This window comes from Mercenaria mercenaria, chromosome 1, assembly GCF_021730395.1.
Source record: "Mercenaria mercenaria strain notata chromosome 1, MADL_Memer_1, whole genome shotgun sequence".
NCBI lineage: Eukaryota > Metazoa > Mollusca > Bivalvia > Venerida > Veneridae > Mercenaria > Mercenaria mercenaria.
The window spans coordinates 101586436-101610912 of NC_069361.1; the positions used below are offsets into that span (position 1 = coordinate 101586436).

At 34.7% G+C, this 24477-nt stretch overlaps 1 protein-coding gene across 1 annotated transcript in view; it reads right to left on the reverse strand.

Moving 5' to 3' along the window:
- The window catches only part of LOC123563942 (uncharacterized), a 112997-nt gene extending 89249 nt beyond the window's left edge, over nt 1–23748 (reverse strand). Inside the window, exons 1-10 of the mRNA XM_053526403.1 lie at nt 23585–23748; nt 19684–19829; nt 12870–13186; nt 11860–12003; nt 7654–7792; nt 6838–6999; nt 5138–5271; nt 4517–4687; nt 3995–4038; nt 3757–3791 (exon numbers count right to left, since the gene is read on the reverse strand). Coding sequence (XP_053382378.1) covers nt 3757–3791; nt 3995–4038; nt 4517–4687; nt 5138–5271; nt 6838–6999; nt 7654–7792; nt 11860–12003; nt 12870–13186; nt 19684–19827 — 1290 coding nt within the window. The 5' untranslated portion in view covers nt 19828–19829; nt 23585–23748. The remainder of the gene's footprint in view (nt 1–3756; nt 3792–3994; nt 4039–4516; nt 4688–5137; nt 5272–6837; nt 7000–7653; nt 7793–11859; nt 12004–12869; nt 13187–19683; nt 19830–23584) is intronic.
- Nucleotides 23749–24477: the final 729 nt, after the last annotated feature.

The window sequence follows — 24477 nt, forward strand, 5'->3', positions numbered from 1 at the left end:
TGTTATAAAATGCGGACGATCCGTATTAAAATTTAGTAAAAGCCTTCTATAGTTTATGATATCGGTAACCTTGTTTGTTGTAATATCTTTTTTGGAAATAAGCTTAAAATAGTTGCTTTACTGTTATATGGACGATCAAAGTTAACGAAATGTACACAGGCTCCCTTTTCACCATACATGTAGAAATTATTCCGAAAGTGTTAAATGTGTTCCGCCTAGACACAGATGTTTCGCAGACCAAAAAAAATGGAATTAATCGCATGTTGATAAATGCACAACAGTAACATTTATGAACTGTCAAATTTTGTCTATCTGAATCAAACGATAACCTTCAGCTACTACTTGTCCTCACTCAATGTGGAAATAATTAATCAACCATACATTTGATAAAAGGGAAATGGCGGTACATAGAATTTTAACAAATATCTATCTTTATGGCCATTTCGAACGAACCCTTCACATTTTGTTACCATTCGTTAGTTTTATACATCTGTTTTCTCTCCTAGTAAAGGTCATAATTAATGAAATGAACCAAAAACTGTTAATACTCGAAAGCAACAGTTCTAAATATTGACTCTGATAATGCAAGAAAATAACTGCTTCCAGATCAGTCATCAAACAGCAAATGTTTATCATGCTCTTTTATAAAATGCCCAATAACTGTACTAAAAGAAATTTTAATTTAAAATTTAAAAATATAAAAGAAACAAGTGTTGCCGAAACAAACATTTTAATATGCTTGTCTCTGTCAAAACACGCTTACGCTAGAGTTAGAATGACGTCACGTTAACGTGCAGCGACGTCAACAGTTTGGTTGCGACCCAGAAAGAGCACTACTATATTTTACCTACTGTTTTAAGACTTAGGGCATATCAGAATCGAAATAGCGAAACCTTGTTTTAACACTATTGATATACTCGGGTATTTATACGTCGTACAGTCAAATAATGTCACTCGGGCTGCGTCCATGTGAAATTATTATGCCCGACGTATAACAGTCCATCGTGCATAAATAGTGATAAAACACTCTTTTGCCATAATGTTTTTCTTAAATATTTTAAAACAGTTTATAGTTTTGGGGTCGAGCATACGCTTAATATGCAGCGTCCGACTAAAAAGTGTCCGTATCTGAACATTTACTATGAAATATGAGGGGAGGTCAAAAAGTTCGTAGAACACGGTGTTTATAACAGAGGTAGGTTGATGGTTTCAATATTATTTTTCAATATAATCCCCCTTTACCTCAATGCACTTGGTCCACTTTTCTTTTAAGCAGTCTATGCCTTTAAAATAAAAGTCGTCTGTTCGGTCCTCAAACTATGCCTCTGTGACAGCCTCGAGTTCATCATCATCTCGAAATCTCGATCCACGCAAGTGCGACTTTAAAGTTCGAAACAGTTGATAATCACTTGGGGAGAGGTCTGGACTGTAAGAAGGGTGTTTAAATTGTTGGAAATTGCACTCACGAATAGCCGCCTGTGCAAGTCTTGCAAGTATTAGAGCCTTTCTCAGCGGGGATTTTATTTACATTGTGTTGTCTAACTTGTTGAAATTAGGATAAGTGCGAGGTTGGCGTGCCCTAAATGTGTTTAAACCCTCTGTTTCCTTTATATAGTTTACTGACCGTTCCAAGGCGGTGCCCCTATTTTCAACTGGTTTTCTGTTTGTCTTGTATTGTCTGTTGCGTATGTTTTCTTGTTTGCTGTAAGCGTGTTTTCCCCTCCTCCTTACTCCCGCTATTGCCCCTCTCATTTCCCCTTGCATTTGCACTACCTTTTGCATCCCCTGCCCCTTTACTTTGAGTTAGTTTCGTGGCTCCGCTTTATTCTGGCTGCCGGAGTCCTAGGGCGGTATACAATTGTTTTTTCCTGCTTATATGGGTGCGTTTTATGTGATTATGAGTCTAAAGCGGTGCCCTGCTGTTTTCTTGTGTCTTATTTGTTCATTTTTTTGTGATTTAGTTGGGTGTGGTTGTGTGTTTAATTTTGGTGCATGAGTGTCTGCTTTTGTGGTTAACGTTGTAGTGTGACGGTTATTAAGGAACGTAGCATTCTCTATGTATATTCATCCATGATCTTCTTACCCCTTCAAATCCCACCTCCACCATTTTACCACTTCCTCCCCCTCTATCTATATTAGACATAAATTAATATGTACTTGTTAGATGTTTGAAGCAACTCGTCTGTAATGTTTTTTCCATTACTTTTTCCATTCTTTTTTATTGTGGGCCTACTTTGCAAATGTGTGGCTCTGAGGCTGTGTGTTTGGAGCTCTGTGCTTCCGAGAAATATATCCTTACTTATTATCTTTTGTGCACAGGGGCATTGTCATGCAGAAGCCTCCTCCTTCTTTTTTCTTTAATTGCAGCCCTTCACAGTAGTTTGATAAGATCTGCATAGTAGGCCCAAGTGACCAGCAGGTTTATAATCTATTAATATCACCCTTTGGAGTCCCAAAATATAGTGGCCACTACTTTGCCAGCTGATGGTTGAGTACGACACTTCTTAGGTGGGGATGAGTCAGGGCGCCTCCATTGCGTTGATTCATTTTTAATGTCTGGATCCTAATGATGAATCCATGTTTCATCTCCAATTACGAGACGAGTGTGAAAGTCTTTGTGATAGGCATCGTAAATTTTCAGAAGCTCTTCACTTGATTCCAGCCTTTGTTGACGATCCTGCATGTTCAGGTTTCGGGGGACCCATCTGGCAGAAATCCATGACATTCTCAGATGTTCATGAATTATAGTTAGTACAAACACTTCCATGGGAAATGCCACACTCTCTAGCAAGTTCATCGACTTTGATTCAACGATCATTCATTACAAGTCCCTCAACACGATCAACCATCTCCTTACTGACGGCATCGGCAGACCGACCTCACCGTAGATCATCCTCCAAAGACCTTCGTCCACGTTGTTTAAATTCTGCTGACCACTTTGCCACTGTGGAATACTGCGAGCTACTATCTCCATACACATCAGTCATGCGGCGATGGATTTCTCTTGCATTTGGTCCTTTTTTAGTGAGGAAATTAATTACAGCTCTAAACTCTAAATTCTGGCTTTCCATCTTTAACTATGGGTCAAGTTATTCAACTGCCAAGCAAGAGTGAAAAGTGTCGGTGCTGTCTGAAAAACTGTTATCACTCAACTAACAATTGTGTATACTGCGCAAAGATGAAAATTTAGTTTTGATTTGTATCAAGATATACTTAGTTCTACAAACGTATTGACCTTCCCTCGAAGTTCATCATAGACGACAATTGTTAAAGAAGTATTTGCTAAACAACAGTCACCAATTACAAAAACAATCGAGTTTTAGATCAGTAAATTAAATGTATACATCAATCAATTAATTCATATAATATACGAGTAGTAGTGATTCTACATCATCCCTCGTATATGTATTTGTGAGATAACAGTTAAGTTTTATCTGTTATTGGCCGTGTTTGAAGGTATTCAATGGCAAAAGTATTTGTACATCGAAAATGGGGTCAGTGCAATCATCCTAAAATGTGTATAAGTGTGGGGCAATAAGGCTGTTAAAATGTAAAGTTAAACAGGCTATGTATTATGGAATGAACATACTTCGAATGACCACCAGATGCAATAGTTTAACGAGTGGTGCAACCATATGTACCTTTGTAAAATCACTTGTTTGAAAGTAACGCAAAACCTTTCCATTTTATGACATTTATAACATCATAACTTAGTAATAATGTTTTTATTTCTCACATATACAAACTTGCACATACCGCAGTAACTTTTGTGGTATGGTTGAATGCATCAACTGAAATTAAAATAAGATTCATATGACAAAAAGAAAGGAAGGAACATTTGCATACTTATAAACGATAAATAGTATTTTGTACATAAGTATTAATTCTAATAAAGGTTAAAGAAACGTCAGTGACATATAAGTAATGTACACAAGCAGGATAACGCGTCTGGAAATAGAACTTGTTATGCAAGTAAAAATAACGTAGAACGCACCTTGAACTTCCAAGATGAAGCACCTTTCCTCTGCCGAATCCACCCTGTAAATATTATAAGTATATGAAAAAAGTGCGACTTAAAGAGTGAATTTGCTTTTCCGTTGGCGTCTGATGTCTCGCATTACAGGGAAAGTAATCATAGTAGTGTGTTAAGTGATATTATAATCAGGAATTACGTTGATAACATTTCACACGTATTTTGTTGCGGGAAGTCTCCGTTAAACAGAGAAAACAAAATGCAGACAAATAACCGACACAAATGGTAAATCAACTTAAAATATGTGTGCAGATTGAACATCAGGATATCTAGGCAGATTATATAGCAATATATGCAGGTGCCAGAAAAAAGTCCGTTCTAAAAGACACGAAAAAGATAAACTTATCACAAAAATGCACTTAAGAACTTAAACACTCTTAAACACATGAAAACTGCCTTTAACATCCAAAAACTGCCGTTAATACTTTTTGATTTTAATAAGCCCACCTCAGGGGGCATAAAAACTGCCTTCTGAATACTTACCCAGTACTATCACTTGCACTGACGCATGCTATATGTCTCCCAATTTCACCAAGAGATGGTTTCCAAGACATTATTGCATACTTTACTTGTGGCCGTTTCGTATCTTGTTTTAACGGAGACAATTTCAATGTTTCACGTTGAATCCCAAATGCCGTGAAAGCCTCAAGGGTGCTGTAAAATAGATGTTTAATTGACGATGCACATGTAAAAGTATTATCAGAAGAGTATCATCATAACAGACATCTAACACTTTTTAAAACAGTATTATTATCAATGTCAGGTAAAGTAAAATTTACGACAATATCATTTAAATACATTCTCATTCATTTGCAAATATGATATTTTAATCGTTTGATTTTTTTTTGCATTCATTGTATAATACCACATACGTTTAATGGTCTTAACATAAATATCTTTGAGAAATGCCATATTTTTATCATGACTGGTGGACACACGATGATGTTATATTTAAAATATAAGTGAAAAAAACTGTCCCCTTACATTAGGTTTTGTGTGGTGCAATAAAGACTGTGCTCAGCCATTAACAAACATGATATTCACTAAGAGGTTCATGTAGTTTTACTTTCGTTTCTGAGATGTCAAATAGTTTGCAACACTTACGTATTTTCTGGAGCCTTGGCATATATTTTTGTCCTCCAAGTAGTGTCAGCATACATAATGAATATATGATTGCCTTCAAGTGTTGGTTCAACAAATTCTGGTGTGATCAAATTAGCTAACACTTGCACAACAAACTGAAATTCAAATATGCTACGATATTTTTACATTCTGTTTTAAAAATAGTAATATACAGTACGCTACCTATTTATCGTATTTCTTTTATGACTTATGACTAGAGATTAGGCCTTACTTCATACCTACATTACATCTCTTGATGTGTGGACAAAAGGAGCAGATCTACAATCACAGTGACAACCAGTATAGTCCAAGTTATCAACCGCCCCGAATATTTGAAATGTGAATTTTGAAATAAAGGAGGAGATAGACGTAAAGTTTTTGAAGGCCTTTTTATCGTGCATTACCCTCATGACCTTACTCAGACGTATTTAGTATTTGTGCTTTAACGCTTTCAACATGGACATGGCTTACATAATTCATGGATTAAGGCATTTGGTGTTAAATCTATATCTGCGTGCAATTATGCAGCTGAATAGAATGTTGAGTATGCATACTTGTACATATTTTCAAAAGTTGTCAATTTATTATATAGAATGTCATCACGAGAGGGCACCTTGGTAGAACCACCGACCTTCCGTAAGTCAGCTGGATAGCTTCCTCACATGAGAATTCAACACCCCGAGGGAGGCTCGAACCCACATCGATGAGAGGCAAGTGATTTGAAGTCAGCGACCTTAATCACTCGGCCATGTAGGCCCCGTATATATATAATGATATACAATGATATTCAGTCATCAATGAGTTGTATCTTAACATGATGTTAAATAATGTCATTATATAACTCAGTCTGGATAACAATGGAACAACAACTTAAGTCTACCTTGAATTGTGATGTGTTATTGCCAATAAATTGACGAAAAAATGTGAAATGGTGTTGTGTTGCTCAGTTTATATTGAAAGAAAACATTATCACGTTTTATTAAGAATAAAGTATTTACAAAATCAATGAGTTTGCGATAAATGTAAAATCTGTCAGGGAATCTTTGCAGCAATCTGAATTTGAATGAGTGTCAGTCCAGCTATATTTGGCTTTTAAAACGGAAACAATGGCAATATTTTCCGCATTTAAAAATTATATCAGTATAATGCTCAACAAAAGATGAAGCTAGAGCAAATGACTCCAGAGTTGTAATAAATATGAATGTTGAGCTAAAGTATGCCGACCAACATGACTTATGGCAGCCATTATGAACACAGCTTTCAAATATATATAAGAAATAAATAGTTTATTATAAAAATCTGTTCTGCTCCACTTCCAAAATAAAAGTTTACATAGATAATCGTTGTTACAAAGATGTATGAAATATACAGCCATCTTAAGTTTCAGACGCCTTGCTGATTTTGTGATTTGGTCTCATTTAAACTTTGTGTGCAAGCAGTCGCCAAGAAAAATGCTCTGCATGTAATTGTCTCTATAGTCTATAGCAGCAGTACGTCTATGTCGCTACGTCATGTGATGTCAACCTTGTATTATTGAAATAAACACTGCTATTTTAGACTTACCGAAAATAAGGGATTATGACTGATAATGATGCTTTTTACTCGATTGCATTCCTTGCTTTTAAATGATCTCTTTAAAGGTTTCATTTAATTTTTTCTATACCATATGAATGGAGCATTACCTGCACTGCAGTTGCACTCATTGAAAATTTAGCCGGCATATAATCATCCGTGCCATAAACAATCTTCTCCTTGTTGAAGTCCCTGATACTGACTGGCACGGCAACCCATGAGTCATCCGTGTAACCATCGGACTCAAACGCGTTGATATGTACGCTACAGTTCTATTGAAATGTAAATATTATGATGATTGACACTAGTAAATAGATATACAAATTCTATACACGATATTAATGATACCTCCTCGTGGATGGCGCCTGCTTTTACATTTTGAATACTTTTTTATCAAAGTAGTACAATGTATTTTGTTTGTGTTTCATACTACATATTTTCTCAACTGTTGCAAAAATGTCATCTGATATAATTGAACGATGTACATGTATAGATGCGTTAACTTATTAATTTATAATTGTGATATTTTGAAATAAGTTTCAAACAGCCGCCATGTTCTAAGAGAGATTACTTATCAGTAAGATGCAATAAATGTTAACAATATATATTTGTAAACAAGTAACAATATACATGCCTTGATCATATTTGTAAAATGATACATTGAAGTCTGATAAGACAATAAGCGGATTCGAAAATGTTTTGTTTTGATTATCAAAATCCCTTGATGGATGGTTGAGTTTAATACAGACCAGATATGAAAAAAAAAAACTTACTATTGTCCCTTGACCTCCAAATGCGATATTATGCTTTGAGCTAGGGTCTGTTTGAGGTGGATGACACGTACTATTATTATCGGAAACATTGTGCCAAGTAATACTAAAATGTCTTGATGGATGGCGTTTTTTATGAACCGGACATTAACTTACTTCGAAAACTTGTACATTCGGTGGCGGATGGATTGCAATATAACCTCCCTCAACATATTTTGCTAGTTCACATTTGATAAAGTCTCCATCAGCGTCAACGGCTGGAATGCGTATTTCTGTTCTGATACCTAATTTTACTCTAAAATGGAAAAGATATATACAAGAACCCATTTAACAAGAACTTCGGAATCTATCGGAAAGTTTCGTAAAGTCATATCACGTGGAGGCTTATCAGCTGATCGGCTCGACTTATGAAATACTAGTTCTTAATTGTACATGAATGTCTTTCAATGGTGAGTGCTTAAGCAGCAGACGAAAACCGCTCAATCTGGGAAGTTTCTTTCGAGCACTACACGAACGGACATGTCCGAGTAAGTATACATGTATCTTGGTATCGTAGCATATATAGGTCAAGTTCCAAGACAAAGAAAAGTTAGTTGTGGATTTTTTCCTGCTGGACTTTTGTCCTTTTTTTCACATCACCACTCTCTGGTTAAACGTACTGAGTGAAAGTATAAATAATGAAGTAGTTTCAGTTGACGTTTTTAGAATAAAATCCATATTTTAAAAAGTAAACACGCACCGTTTTTAATAATTTATGTTACTATTTAAAGCGTATTTTGTACATGTATCCTCCAGCATTTGATTGGTAAGACGACTAGATATTTGGATCATGATCGCCGATTTCCGTGGATTCTCGTTAAAAACCGTAGTGAAATGTGCTATAGTAAAATCAGCCATCTGTGAAATTCACACTGTGTTGTATATTATTTACACAAACAATCTTTGTCATAAATGGTAAAAGAGGCAAATATTCTATGATCTAGAATAATTTTTGATCAATGGCAAAAAATGCGAACGAAATGCAGCTACTGGTTGGGAACCAGTTTCCGGATAGCACTAATTTCCGGACACATGTAATATCCGCTTTATTTCGTTATTATAAATGTGATTGTTTCACCTAGATCATTTAGGTGTTTGTTCTTCAAGCTTACAACAAACCACTATATTACAAGACTGTATAATGTTAGGTTTTATGACGATAACTCACCTGTGTTTACAAAACAACTTCTGTCTTAACGGGGCATGAAGATCGCATTGCGCATGCACAGTAGTTCACACTTGCCGAGATATCAAGTGGGGAAGAAAAAATTTTAACTACATATTGATTGTCTGCTGATAACATGTGTTACTTTTAATTCCACAGTAAAAGTTACATAAAATACAGGGCTGTCGATTTTTGCACTAATTTTATTCTATATCTATTGGAATTAGCAAGAATTCGTGTATAACAAAATTCGAGTTTTTATAGTCAACCTCGGTTTGCTTTCGTAGCTGTTATTGGTTGACCTCAGGGGGAAAACAACTTTTTTGTGACCCCATCTGAGGCCCATTGAAACCCATATTTTAATGCTGATTACAACATCGGATGCGGATGGGTTTCATTTATGTCAAATATATTTTTTAGGGAATGATGGAGCTGAAATATGAAAACGTGTCCGGAAACTGGTTCCAAACCAGTACTGTTCTCCTGAAAAAGGATATAAAATTAATTTGTATTAAAGATATCTCCTAAAAGACAGGAAGAATAATATTTCCTGGTAGTTTAAGGTAATACAATAAGGATAGAATACTTGATTGACTGTCTCGATTGTTTCCTTATAGGGCATACATGTAATGCTATCATAAATTAAGCATCTCAATACTACCACATCTAGTGGTAACAACCTTAACTGCAAATCCAGAAGTCCGTGGTTCGAATCCCAGTTTTGTCCAGGTTCGGGAAATTGCTTACTCCTGAGTGTCTCTCACACAATCAGAGGCCAGCACTAGTTCTTCCCAGAAAAGACGCTTTCGCGTGTATGGGCCCTTCAAACCGGGCACGTTAAAGAGCCAGACTATCAATTTTCAAAGAGCCGGGTAAACATAGATCAAAACAGTCTTTTGCCTAAGAACCATTCTGCATACAGGAAATACTATTGTGAATCTGCGCTACTTCGGTTAGTCAATGGTCTTCTAAGTGGTATGGAGAAAAAGGAAGTCACGGCCCTTATTGCGATTGACTTAAGTGCGGTATTTGACACTTCCGATCACGACATTCTTCTAGATGTCCTAAAAGCATAATATGGCGTATGTGAAACAGCTCTTCGATTGGTAGACTCCTATTTAAGGTCTCTTACTTGTAATATTAGTGCAGTGTGCCCCAGGGCAGTTACATTGGTTCGTATCAGTCTACGGTTTAGCTGATGATCATATAGGAAATAAAAGCTTTCGTCCTACATCTGTTTCCGTAGAATCACAAACGTTCGGAGACCTTGAAAGGTGCGCAATAATAATCAATGACTGGATAAGTATAAAGAAACTGAAAATGAACACTTCCAAAACTGAATCTATTATTTTTGTATCAGACCTCAGTTGAACAAATGTTTTACAAATTCCATTAACATTACTGGTGATGATGTTAAACGTGAAAACACAATTAGATATCTCGGTGCATTTCTTGACGAAACCTTGAACTTTAAAGATCATGTAAGTCGCAAATGTCGTACAGCCATGTTGAATTACCTACTGTATGGTGTATCTAACTGCGAGGTGCGTAAGATGCAACGTGTTCAAAATATGTGCGCAAAACACAACAGAAGGAATTTTGACAGATCTAAACAGGCATTGCTACACTTAAATTTGCTGCCGGTGAAAGCATGAATTGAGTTCAAGATACTTTCTTTCATGTATAGCTGTCACACTGACATAGCACTTCTGTATTTAACAGAATTGCTTACAGAGTATATTCCTAGCAGACAAGGTTTGAGGGCGTCTGAAAATACGACTGTCGTTATGTTGTTCCATACAACAAGTGCAAAAAATTCAATGATAGAAGTTTCTGTACAATTGGTCCAAAACTTCGGAATGAATTGCCGTTAGAACTACGCAAAAGTAAATCACTTGACACATTAAAACAATCTTAAGACACTGTATTTAAGAAATTTCGCGGCATTGTTTTAAAATGTTGATAACTGTTTATCATGCGAAAACAGCAGACTTGTGATAGTTCTTATTTTTTTGTAAAAGGTTTTACATTTCAACATTTATATCTCCAAGGTTTGTTTGATAAACGCATTTTTGGTAATCCTCTATAGGTAGGGTAGTGTGTAGTATTTCTTTCTTAAATAGTATATGAAGACATCATTAACCTCTATATGCAGCTTGTCTGGGCGTACCAGATGCTATAAGCACTGGTATTGGCCATAGGGGTAAAATTACCTCAAGGGAAGGGGTGCGGTCATAACTGCTTGTTGCAAAAAGGCCGTTATTATTATTATTATTTTCATTATTAATATTGTTATAATAGCTATTTTTATTATTGTTATGTCTAACGCCATTTATTAATATCATTGTATAAAAGTAGGCGTTTTTATCATTGTATAAAAGTAGGCTTTATTTTTTGAAAATAGATTTGCGTTAAAATTTCATTATGCATAAGCAGATGTTAATAAAAAAGAATATTGTTCCCTCTATTAGTAGAATATAAAAAATCGTGTATATCATCCACGTAGCATAATATGTTGATAAATGCAATAATAACGTCTGACTGCGTATCTGATGAAAGGCTTAACATTACAATTATTTCATCATAATATCAAAACAAATCAGCGACAAGTGTTGCACAATAAGTTTTCACGGAAATACCCTTACTCGGGCTTTCCAAACTTTGTCAGAAGAATGACATAAACGTTTACAATTCTTCTAGTGGCAATGCAAAATCCTTACAAGCACAGTCTGGGGAATAGAAAAATAGATCGTTTAAATATATTGTTTGTGAATATTTCATATAAGTAGAGAAATTATAGATGCCTCGTCAGTATAGCTTATAGAATATCACTGGCCGCGAAAAATATCTTTGATATTTTTTTTTCAATTCTGACAATTTTATTTTATTTGAAATGTTTTTATTAAATCAAAATAACTCCGCTAATGTCCAAACTCCAAATAAATATTTGATTATGTCCAGGGATACTCAATATATTTACGTTTACATTCTGCTCTGCATATTTGTATCTGTGTTTGTATATGCATGAAGCACATTATTCATTCAATAGAGATATCTCTGTTTGAACAATGCGCATGTCAGTAGATATTAAACTTTAGATATACAATGTCATTTGGTATGAAAACTAAAATCTAGTAAAACATAATATTCCACAATACCTATAGAATGGCTTTGCCAAAGACCGAGGACTCTTGTTAGTTTTTCCGGTATCACTACGCAGAGCTGTTGATACAGTTGTTTGAAAATGCCATCTACCAGTTCCCTTTTGTAATGTCAATGTTCTCCATGGTTTTCCGTCAAAACTTAAAAGATAAACAGGACTGTGTTTAGTGTTTATTTTTATTTTTCATTTGATATCAGTAATACGTTTCGTGGGCTCTCCTTGATGTATTATGTTTACATAGAGCACTGTAACTATTATTTGTCACTATAATAAATGCGTTTCGTCAACAAATTGAACCTATTGTTTTCGTTTCTATTCAGTCATTTCTTTCGTGCGAGTATGAATGAATTTTAATTATTCGTCAGTTTTGTCTTGCCATCACTTGTTTATTACTCATGGTTTAGCATTGCAAGAATTCGTACGTTTCAAACTAATATAAGTCTTGTTTTAAACACATCGACTAAATGCTTATACGTAAAACGTTATCTACAATAAATATATAACTTAAAATTTTCTAAAAAAATAAAATTAAGCTAGGACTTTTGGATTAACATAATGTATCAACTATTTAACGTGTGTTCCTTGCTTGTTTTATCGAGTTTTTACGTCACATCCACCTAACATTTGTGATACAGAGTTTGTTTTACCTTTTACCTTTTAAAGGTGAAGGTACACCCCATATGCACCTCCGGGCATTATTACAGGTATGGGCTAGCACCTTGACAGAACCATCGGCTTTCTACAAGTCAGCTAAATAGTTTTGTCCCTTTAAGCATTCTATATCCATTGTAGGGTTTCAAATAGTGATGTTTAAAGGTAATTTTAAAAAAAATCGACCCGCCGTTACATGACTGAAATACTGTTGAAAAACGGCGTTAAACCCAAAACAAACAAAAACAAAAACAAAAAAAAAAAAAAACAAAAAAAAAAAATCGGTTCGATTTAGCAAAATAACGATATATTTTTTTTTTGGTTATTGCAAGTATAACATTAAATGTTAACTACTTGACATCTAGTTTTTCCACTCCAGCTGGCATGATGAAGTTAAAATGAAGAAGTTCCTGTTCCCATCTCCCTTTTTCACTGACGGCTAACACAGTTTCATCGTAGGTTGAGAGAACTTGCGCATTAATATCGTGAGTTTCCGTTTTACTTGTGGCCTTGTTTAAATAATCTGACGTGTAGGTCCCCAGATAGTCTGAATAGCGTTTCGTCATTAACTGTCTTGTTGAGCGTGTAGATCTACCGATATCATTGCTGTTACAACCCGGACCGCATGGACCTTTGCCTAGTACCCATCCTGTGATAAGCTCAATGATCACCTACATAAATTATAGGGAAAAAAATGGAAAACAGCACTGTAAATGGCATACAAAATTATAGTATAAAAGAGAATTAGGACAACCTGTTTAAGTATTTTGGAATCCAATTTGTAGTTGGTCGTAGTGGGTCGTAGAAAAGCATATAAAATGTATATACAAACGAAATACTTGTACACAAAAATGTTTTTGTATAATTTCATGAGTGCCCATATTCAATGCTAATAACTGGTGTGGAGCAACAAGTAGACCAGTAAGTTATAGCATTACAACGTAAGTACTTCCAATATAAAATAAGTAATAACATTACTAGAACTATAAGTGGAATCAGTTTTATAGTAGTAACGACAATATTCTAGCTATACTTGTTGACCTTTATAAAATATGAACTGCAGTATTGCAGCTAAATACAACAGTAACAGCAGTTTTGCAGCAATGATCTTTTTACAGTGATATAGTACAAGCAGCAGTATTGCAGTTAAGCCTAACAGTAACAGCAGTACTTTAGCAATACTTGTTGACAGTCATAAAACATCCTAACGCGGGCCGATTAACTATTTATTTAACAAAGAAGTTATCGTGCAATATTATAATTTTGTGTACGTCACAATAATTACGTCATAGTGTCAAACGTCAAAGTGGTGTTAGAAAAGAAAAACACGCAAAACAATCAGTAATACAGCTATAACTCTTGGTCGTTATATAGCAGGAAAATTAATATTACAGCTATAACTATTAGCCGTTATGTAGCAGTAACAGCAATGTTGGCCGTTATGTAGCAGTTACGGCAGTATTACAGCAAAACCTGTTGCAGTTATAAAGCGAAACAGCAATATTACAGCTTTAAATGCTGACTTTTAAGATCCGTAACACTAGAATTACAGCTATAATTGTTGGCCGTAAGCAGCAGTGTCAGCAGTATTATAGTTGAACTTGTTCTCCGTAACAGAACAGTAACAGCAATATCACAGCAATAAATGTTGGCCGTTATCATACAAAAAATGTTTATCAGTAAAAGTAGCATTTTAGTAATAGTTGTTGATCCGTTACTTAGCATTAACAGCAATATAACAGCTGTAACTATTGACTGCTCTAGAGCACTAACAGTAGTATAACATCTATTACTGTTGGTCGTTTTATGGCAGTAACAGCAATACTGAAGCTATTACTGTTGGTCGTTTTATATTAGAAATAGCAATACTGAACGTATGTCGCACGCTATTTTGCACATAGGCGATTTCGAGATACATGTTGATGTGTATGCAGCTATCTAAATTATGAGTAACGGACGTCCATGTATGTTTTTACTACAATGATTTAAAGATTTAAATTACATTTATCCCCGCTTAATTTTTAGAGAATTTATAATCATAAAATAAATAAAAATTCGAATTATCATTAACAAAAATGCCGAAAATGTAACGTTACGCGTTACATATACATGTATAACAATAACAGCAATAAAACAGCCACAACTGTTGGCCGTTATACAACATAAACAACAGTATTAAAGCTAATATCCTGTTGACGGACCCAGCTTAAAAAAATTCATGGAAAAATCGATCTCTTATAAGCCACTCCCTATACACATAACACGTCCATAACGTAATTAAACTGTATGAAGAATAGTCTTCCTGAAAACCATGCATTTCAAAACAAGTTTGAACAGAATAACTTCAAAAACATTTGCTTAATACCAATTTTACGATATTATAATATAGGGTTATTTTTACTTTTTGGGTTTAACGTCGCACCGACATATGATAGGTCATATCGCGACATTCCGACTTTAATGGTGGAGGAAGACCCCAGGTGCCCCTCCGTGCATTATTTCATCACGAGCGAGCACCTGGGTAGAACCACCGACCTTCCGTAAGCCAGCTGGTAATATAGGGTTAACAAATTGGTAAGATGTACATGTATATACATAAATCAATTCATCATAACAATACTATTTAATTACAAAAATGACACTAATTTAAGATACCAAAAGTACAAAAGAACAAAACTTTAATTTTTCAAGTTATATTCGTAAAAATCGATAATTACTGATCCCAAATTATTACATATCGAAACTGTGTGAATAATTTACTAAATATCATTTAATAAATGAAATAAAACGTATATGGCAAGCCAATTGTCCAATAATTACGTGAACCCCGGTTCAGGGTCGAAAAACTAGGATTAACGATCGATAAACTAAGTTTTTCGAACGTAAAACTAGGTTTTTCAAATACTAACCTATATTTACCTTTATTTGAAAAACCTGGTTTTACGTATGAAAAACCTGGTTTATCGAACGTAAACCTAAGTTCACGCTCGTAAACCCAAGTTCACGTTCGTAAACATAGATTCACGCTCGAAAATATAGGTTCTGATCCTTAAACTATTGTTCACGGTCGTAAACATAGGTTCACGTCCATAAACATAGGTTCATGGCCGTAAACCAATGTTCACGCCCGAAATTCATTGTTGATTCTATAATCCTAATAAATTGACCGTAAACCATGGTTTACATTTGATAAACTAGGTTTCTCGATTGAACTATGAGTTTCGGTCGTTATCCTATGTTTACGATCGTTATCCTATGTTAACGCTCGTAAACCCCGGTTCAAGCTCGTAAACCATAGTTTACGAACGTGAACCTATGTTTACGACCGTGAACTTGGGTTTACAACCTGAACCTACATTTACGAGCGTGAACTAAGGTTCACGGCGTTATCCTATGTTTTCGCTCGAAAATATAGGTTAGTATTGGAAAAACCTAGTTTTACGTTCGAAAAACCTAGTTTATCGATCGTTAATCCTAGTTTTTCGACCTTGAACTAGGGTTCACGTAATTATTGGACAATTGGCTTGCCATATAGTTACAAATCGATAAAAACGGTTTTACGAAGGTAAACTGTAGTTTACGACCGTAAACCTAGGTTCACGCTCGTAAATATAGGTTCACGACCATAAACATAGGTTTACGTCAGAAATTGATAGTTGATTTCATAATCCTAGTATATCAATCGTAAACCATGGTTTACGTTCGATAAACTAGGTTTCTCGATTGAACTATGAATTTCGGTCGTTATCCTATGTTTACGACTGTAAACTTGGGTTTACGAACGTGAACCTACGTTTACGAGCGTGAACTATGGTTTACGATATTATCCTATGTTTTCGCTCGAAAAAATAGGTTAGTATTTGAAAAACCTGGTTTTACCTTTGAAAAACCTGGTTTATCGAACGTAAACATTAGTTCACACTCGTAAACCCAAGTTCACGTTCGTAAACATAGGTTCACGGTCGAAAATATAGGTTCAGGTCCGTAAACTATGGTTCACGGTCGTAAATATAGGTTCACGTCCATAAACATAGGTTCATGGCCGTAAACCCAGGTTCACGCCCGAAATTCATTGTTGATTCTATAATCCTAATACGTTTGATAATGGTTTACGTTTGATAAACTATGTTTCTCGATTGAACTATGAGTTTCGGTCGTTATCCTATGTTTACGATCGTTATCCTATGTTTACGACCGTGAACTGGGGTTTACAACCTGAACCTACATTTACGAGCGTGAACTAAGGTTCACGGCGTTATCCTATGTTTTCGCTCGAAAATATAGGTTAGTATTAGAAAAACATAGGTTCATGGCCGTAAACCAATGTTCATGCCCGAAATTCATTGTTGATTCTATAATCCTAATAAATTGACCGTAAACCATGGTTTACATTTGATAAACTAGGTTTCTCGATTGAACTATGAGTTTCGGTCGTTATCCTATGTTTACGATCGTTATCCTATGTTAACGCTCGTAAACCCCTGTTCAAGCTCGTAAACCATAGTTTACGAACGTGAACCTATGTTTACGACCGTGAACTTGGGTTTACAACCTGAACCTACATTTACGAGCGTGAACTAAGGTTCACGGCGTTATCCTATGTTTTCGCTCGAAAATATAGGTTAGTATTAGAAAAACCTAGTTTTACGTTCGAAAAACCTAGTTTATCGATCGTTAATCCTAGTTTTTCGACCGTGAACTAGGGTTCACGTAATTATTGGACAATTGGCTTGCCATATAGTTACAAATCGATAAAAACGGTTTTACGAAGGTAAACTGTAGTTTACGACCGTAAACCTAGGTTCACGCTCGTAAATATAGGTTCACGACAATAAACATAGGTTTACGTCAGAAATTGATAGTTGATTTCATAATCCTAGTATATCAATCGTAAACCATGGTTTACGTTCGATAAACTAGGTTTCTCGATTGAACTATGAATTTCGGTCGTTATCCTATGTTTACGACTGTAAACTTGGGTTTACGAACGTGAACCTACGTTTACGAGCGTGAACTATGGTTTACGATATTATCCTATGTTTTCGCTCGAAAAAATAGGTTAGTATTTGAAAAACCTGGTTTTACCTTTGAAAAACCTGGTTTATCGAACGTAAACATTAGTTCACACTCGTAAACCCAAGTTCACGTTCGTAAACATAGGTTCACGGTCGAAAATATAGGTTCAGGTCCGTAAACTATGGTTCACGGTCGTAAATATAGGTTCACGTCCATAAACATAGGTTCATGGCCGTAAACCCAGGTTCACGCCCGAAATTCATTGTTGATTCTATAATCCTAATACGTTTGATAATGGTTTACGTTTGATAAACTATGTTTCTCGATTGAACTATGAGTTTCGGTCGTTATCCTATGTTTACGATCGTTATCCTATGTTTACGCTCGTAAACCCCGGTTTACGCTTGTAAACCATAGTTTACGAACGTGAACCTATGTTTACGACCGTGAACTGGGGTTTACAATCGTGAACCTACATTTACGAGCGTGAACTATGGTTCACGGCGTTATCCTATGTTTTCGCTCGAAAATATAAGTTAGTATTCGAAAAACCTAATTTTACGTTCGTAAAACCTAGTTTATCGATCGTTAATCCTAGTTTTTCGACCGTGAACTAGGGTTCACGTAAGTATTGGACAATTGCTTGCCATAAACGTATTTATGTTATGTTATGTTATGATATGTAGCATTTAAGCCATAACGGTACATTTTGTTGAAATTCATTTGTTGTTGAAACGCCATAACGTAATTTATTGTTGTTCAAATGTACATTAGAAAGTCCACATCGTATGCATTTTTTTGTATTCTTTAAATAAAATTCCAAAATTTGTGAATTTTGTTCTAGTTAGTTTTACATGTCATTGAAAAAAGCCATAACAGTACTTTCTTTGTAAAGATAACGTAATAAATTGCTGTGCAAATGCGTATTATGAAGTCCACAGTGTATGAAAAACATTCTTTTTTCTACTGTTACCTTATATCTAAACGTTTTACGCACTTTTATACAATGGTTATATGGAGAGCTAAATTTCCTACTGTATTATTACACAACGGCCGTGTTCTGAGTATTTAGCGTGGCTTTTGGGATTACAAAATATAGAAACGCATTATTACGTTATGGCTGTTCTACACGGCGCGAGGCCGTCGAAAGGATATTGTCGGTCGTTAGTAGCAGTAACAGAAGTATTACAGAAAAAACTTTTTGCAGTTATATAGCAGTAACATCAGTATTACAGCTATAACTGTTCGTAGCTATTTAGCATTTAAAGATTTTTTCAGCTGTAAATGTTGGCAGTATAGTATAGCAATTACCTTTTAATTTAGACTTATATAGACGCATGCCACCTTCATAGTAAACTCCCGTCCAAAATGTGTCAAAAACAAAGCTCACACATTAATAATGTGTCTGTTATTGCCGCTACTACCAACAGTATCGGAAATAATACCGCCAATACTGCTCTACTGCTTACTTCTCATCGGTACTTATCACAATTTAGAACATATTCTACAATTACGGGGATTTGTTAGAAAGAAGTAACAACAGTTAAAATGAAAACTAGTGGGTATTAACCATCTTAAATGTTTTCTTAATTTCGCGGGTAAACATGTGAAATCCGTGCATATATCAGATTTTCTTGGGTTTTCTTCACTTGAGACTAACACTTGGCAGTGCATACATGATTGTGTTGTTATATACACCCCTGTCACACACCCAGATGAATATAAGTCAGATATCATTTACCTTCGAATTTCACGGCCTGAATTTACAATTAAAGTTCAACCAGATTTGGGTAGCGGATAATCTCAACTAAACTAAGGTTATAATTCAACCAGATTTGGGTACCTGATAATCTCAACTAAACTAAGGTTATTGTTTGACCAGATTTGGGTAGCGGATAATCTCAACTAAACTAAGGTTATTGTTTGACCAGATTTGGGTAGCGGATAATCTCAACTAAACTAAGGTTATTGTTTGACCAGATTTGGGTAGCGGATAATCTCAACTAAACTAAGGTTAAAGTTTGACCAGATTTGGGTAGCAGATAATTTTAAACGTTTAACCGGATTCGAAATAATCTCAGTCGTACTGCAGTTACAGTGTAACACAATGTGAATAGAGGATAGTGTCAATTGTAATCAATCAAAGCGTTACCAGATTTGTTCCGTCAGTTTGTTTCTCCATTGTATAGCTCATTGATCCGCCATAAAACTTCCCCTCCTCGGCTCGCGCATATTGATGGAGCAGACTTGAGAAGATCACAGCGACAAGCATGTACATTGCTGTAGCTTTTGTCATTTCTGAAGAAACAAGAAACATGAAGAAAAAAAACCATTTGCAGACACGGGGGAGAAGGTGTTGCACAAAGGAGGGTGTTCTTCTGATAACTGTTATGGACTTCCTGGAAAACATTACAGAGTTCTTCTGATATCTGTATGACAAAACATGGAATCGGTCTACAAAATGGTAATTATTTATAATTATTTTTAAAAAGAGAGAACTGGGTGTACAACTAAAATTTGATGATTAAGGCTGCCTAATGTTCTGTGCTTTGCGTCCGAAATAAACTGTTAAGTCTAATTATCAGCGCCACTTCTTTGAAATCAAGACATTTTGAGTAAAATATCGAAATCGTTTGCTTACTCATACACATTAAATCTACTCCTTCATGTTCTACATCCTCACCACACGCAATAGCCTAATTTTAGTGCAAAGTTACAAACATAAACCAATATCTAACAGTTTTATGCCCGATATTTCAAATGTTACGGAATTCAGGTGATAACTCTAAAGATGTCTTCGAGTTCTTACGACAACTTTATTTACTGCCAGGGTGTTTCTTGAACTATATATGTTAAGATACTTTTTAGCTAATTATATTGTATAAAGGTTTCTAAGTTCACCACTCTAATGCCACCATATTCATAAGATTGTGTTATGACTGTTCTCGTTATCTTATCAGGTCCAGAATTTCATAGAAACTTGTAGAATATAATCGATTTTGTATTGATTTAGTCTTTCTATGTTTTGGTTTTGTAAATTTGATATTAGACGATTCAATTTTGACAAAGCTAATGTCTTAAAAACTTTATTCTTGTGATCATTCTTTTAGACCATTGTGTTAATAAGTTTTTAATTCTCTCTATTTTTGAATAGTAGTTAGCAATAACAATATTATTCAGATTTAGTGTAAAGGTCACACCCAGTAATTTAAACTGTTCTTGTTCCCATAGTAGACCCAGATCAGTACTTAACCTTAAATGACTATTTTTCATTGCGCCTATCCAAACAGCTTTTGTTTTTTCTACATTAATACATAATCCAGAAATTTTGGCATAGGAGTTAAATGTAAGCATTGTGTTTCTGAGACAGGTGCCCGCTCGTGATGAAATAGTGCACGGAGGGGCACACCTGGGGTCTTCCTCCACCATCAAAGCTGGAAAGTCGCCATATGACCTAAAGCATGAAAAGCTCATTGACACAACAAAAAACATATAAACATAATTTTTGGCATGCGTAAAATACATATTCATGCACTTTATTGCTATTTCATTTTGTTTGTTTGTTTGTTTTGGGTTTAACGCCGTTTTTCAACAGTATTTCAGTCATGTAACGGCGGGCAGTTAACCTAACCAGTGTTCCTGGATTCTGTACCAGTACAAACCTGTTCTCCGCAAGTAACTGCCAACTTCCCCTCATGAATCAGAGGTGGTGGACTAATGATATCAGACACAATGTCGTTTATCAAATAGTCACGGAGAACATACGCCCCGCCCGAGGATCGAACTCGCGACCCCGAGATCCGTAGACCAACGCTCTTACCTATTGAGCTAAGCGGGCGGGCTGCTATTTCATAGATCTGAAAATGGCGTACGACGATATTGATAGAAACGCATTGTAGTTGAATACTCAAACTTGGAATAGGCGGTAAAATATTAAGAGTCATTAAAGATACGTACGAAAAGGTTGAAATCTTGTGTGCGATCGTGTAATTGTTACTCTGATTCTTTTCGAATATTCAGTAGGATTACGTCAAGGGGAGGTAATTCCGCCAATACTACTTTTTTGTTTATTGATGACATAGAATTGTTTTTCCAAAATGATGTAAACCCTGAGCTAACTATTGGCGATATTATAATATCATTATTCAGTATTTCAAAATGAAGAATTTACATATGATGGTAATATACTACAGGTTCTTAATGATTTTAATTATCTCGGTACGGTTTTCAACTATACTGATAGTTTTGTGTTATACTGATAGTTTTGTGTTACATCAACAACAATTAGCGGGTAAAGCATTGAAAGCATTAAATGTTCTATTAATAAATTGTAAAAAATAATAAAATGAAACAAAAGATACTATGTCAGTTATTTGACTCATTCGTAGGATCTATACTAAGTTATTCGTCCGAAATACGGGAATTTGTTATATCTAAGGAAATTGAGAGAAATCACCTTAAATTTTTTAAGAAAATATTAAACGTAAAATTAAATACAGCAAATACTACAGTATCCACTATATATACAAGGGTACATTCGTATAGTGAAATACTGGGTCAAAACTATAAAAAGTTAATATTATTCTGAAGACTTTATACAAAATGTCTCATAAAGATTGTATAAATGGAAAGAAAAATTGGGTGGATTTGAATATATGTTTAAAAATTCGGCGAGTGTCTGTTAGCGAAACATACTTTTCACATACTTTTAAACAAAGGTTATTTGAATGTTTTGCTCAAGAATTGTGTAATAGTAAGTCGTCGAACATTGTGTTGGAATTGTATGATCATGTTAAGGTGAATTTCGATATGAAATCTATCTAGATATTTTACATTCTGATCATACATTTTATTTAATTAGATTTCGTGTTTCATCACATTCATTAAGAGTTCAAACTGGACGATATGGAGTTAATAGAATACAAAAAATGAACATATTTGTAGTTTTTGTAATTCAAATGATATAGATGATGAATTTCACATTTTCTGTAAATGTCTATGTTTAGCTGATCTTAGAAGAAAATATATTAAATATTTTTTATACCAGACCAAATATGTATAAACTTATTGAATTTCTAAAGCGCACTGATAAAAATAAACTCATCAAATTATGCAAATTTATCAAATTGTCTTTAAATCGAAGAATTTCACTTTTGCAACGGTAATTATTGTCGTAACCAGCTCATCCTCTAATAATTAGTGTTTTGCTGGTATGTGTTTTAGTATGTTTGTTTTGTAACTTTTTAATATCGTGACCTATTGAATTTGTGTTTTGTATGGTGGCATATTTATGCAAACCACATATCCACTTATTTATGTAGACAATTTCTCTTCAAATGTTATATATCCAGTTGTTATCTTGCAAGTGGCAAAATCGCGTGTAATCCAGATAATTATGTTAACAGAACAAAACTGCCTGTTAATGCCCACTTCTGCCATCCACATATCCACATAAATAAGTGGTTATTGTGAAGGTTTTCTTGATATCCAGTTAATACAAAAATTGCGATTGTATATGGAGTGTTGGTATTATCCAGTGAATAGTCCCATCTACGGAATGAAGTATGTTATATCCGGCTCAATTCAGAAAGGTTTCTAAATCAACGTATTTTTACCTCTCCTTATTATTTTTGTTCATTCTGAACATTACGGATATTGCCAATCATAACTGACTAAGTGACAAAAAATCAAGACAACTAGTTAACGTAAATGAATATGTGGATGGCAGTAATTGGCAACAACAGACAACTTTTTCTTGTTAAGATTCTAATATACTTACACGCCGTTTTGCCACTTGTCAGATAATAACCGAATAAGTGAGATTTTTTACCAAAAAATTCGACATGAGTAAGTGGTTAGGTGGTTGGCAGAAATGTGCCTACATAGTTTTCCTAATGTATGTTATCTAACGATGTAAATGTTATACAAGTTAATAAAGAATATGTTCTGTTCTGTTCTTTAAAATCAGAAATAGTAGTCTTCAATAAAAACATGACAAAACATTTTGCATTAAGTTAATAAAAGCACCAAAATACACGTACTATTTAATTTACCTTCGTAATTTTCAAACAGCTTATCTCGATATAAAATCCAAATTACATGTTGGTCAACTTCATGTTTTCATCAAGATATTCTTCTCAATACTAACCATCTGATATATTTGCAATTGTTTATTTACACCACTAGGAGAAAAGCCTGACTTATCACAGTAGACTAGCCAAAAATTCAAAAATATTGAAAACCCATAGAATTAGTCTTCAGTCGGATGTATGACCCTGGTCAATTTGGATTAGAGCGATTAAAAGATCAATAGGATATCATTTAATCAATTATCATAGATAAATTTCGCCAGGTTGGTTGTTTTCGTTCTTATCGGTGTATATATAGGATTTTGGTCTGACAGTTTTTGTGATTAATGGTAAGCTGTATACATGGATGATGTTCAGACCTAGATTCCTTTAAAAGATAAATAAAGATACCTAGCATGATAAAAATGGCATCCATGGCCGAAGGGCTGTATATTAAAGATAATTTTTATACTACACGACAACATGTTTCAGAGTATAACATGCGGTGGAATGTTCTGTTGCATTTTTTTAAACAAACGGTTTGATTTAATAACAGGCCCAGTGTGCACAAAACATTTTTTTTTTTATGTCACCCGAGTTTGAGATTGAAATTCGGATAGCAAGTATTATTAGAACAAAAGATTAAATTCCAGTTGACTTCACACTGGATATGAACAATATAATTGAGGCCAATTACTTACAAAAAATTGAGGAAATTAAAAAATTATTTAATCAATGGTCAAAGAGACAAATAAGTCCAATAGGTAAGGTTGTAGTGATTAAAACACTAGCTCTTTCTAAGATAAATCACCTTATTATGAGCTTGCCTAATCCAAGTCTTGGCACTATCAAAAAAATTCAAACTATTTTCTTTAAAT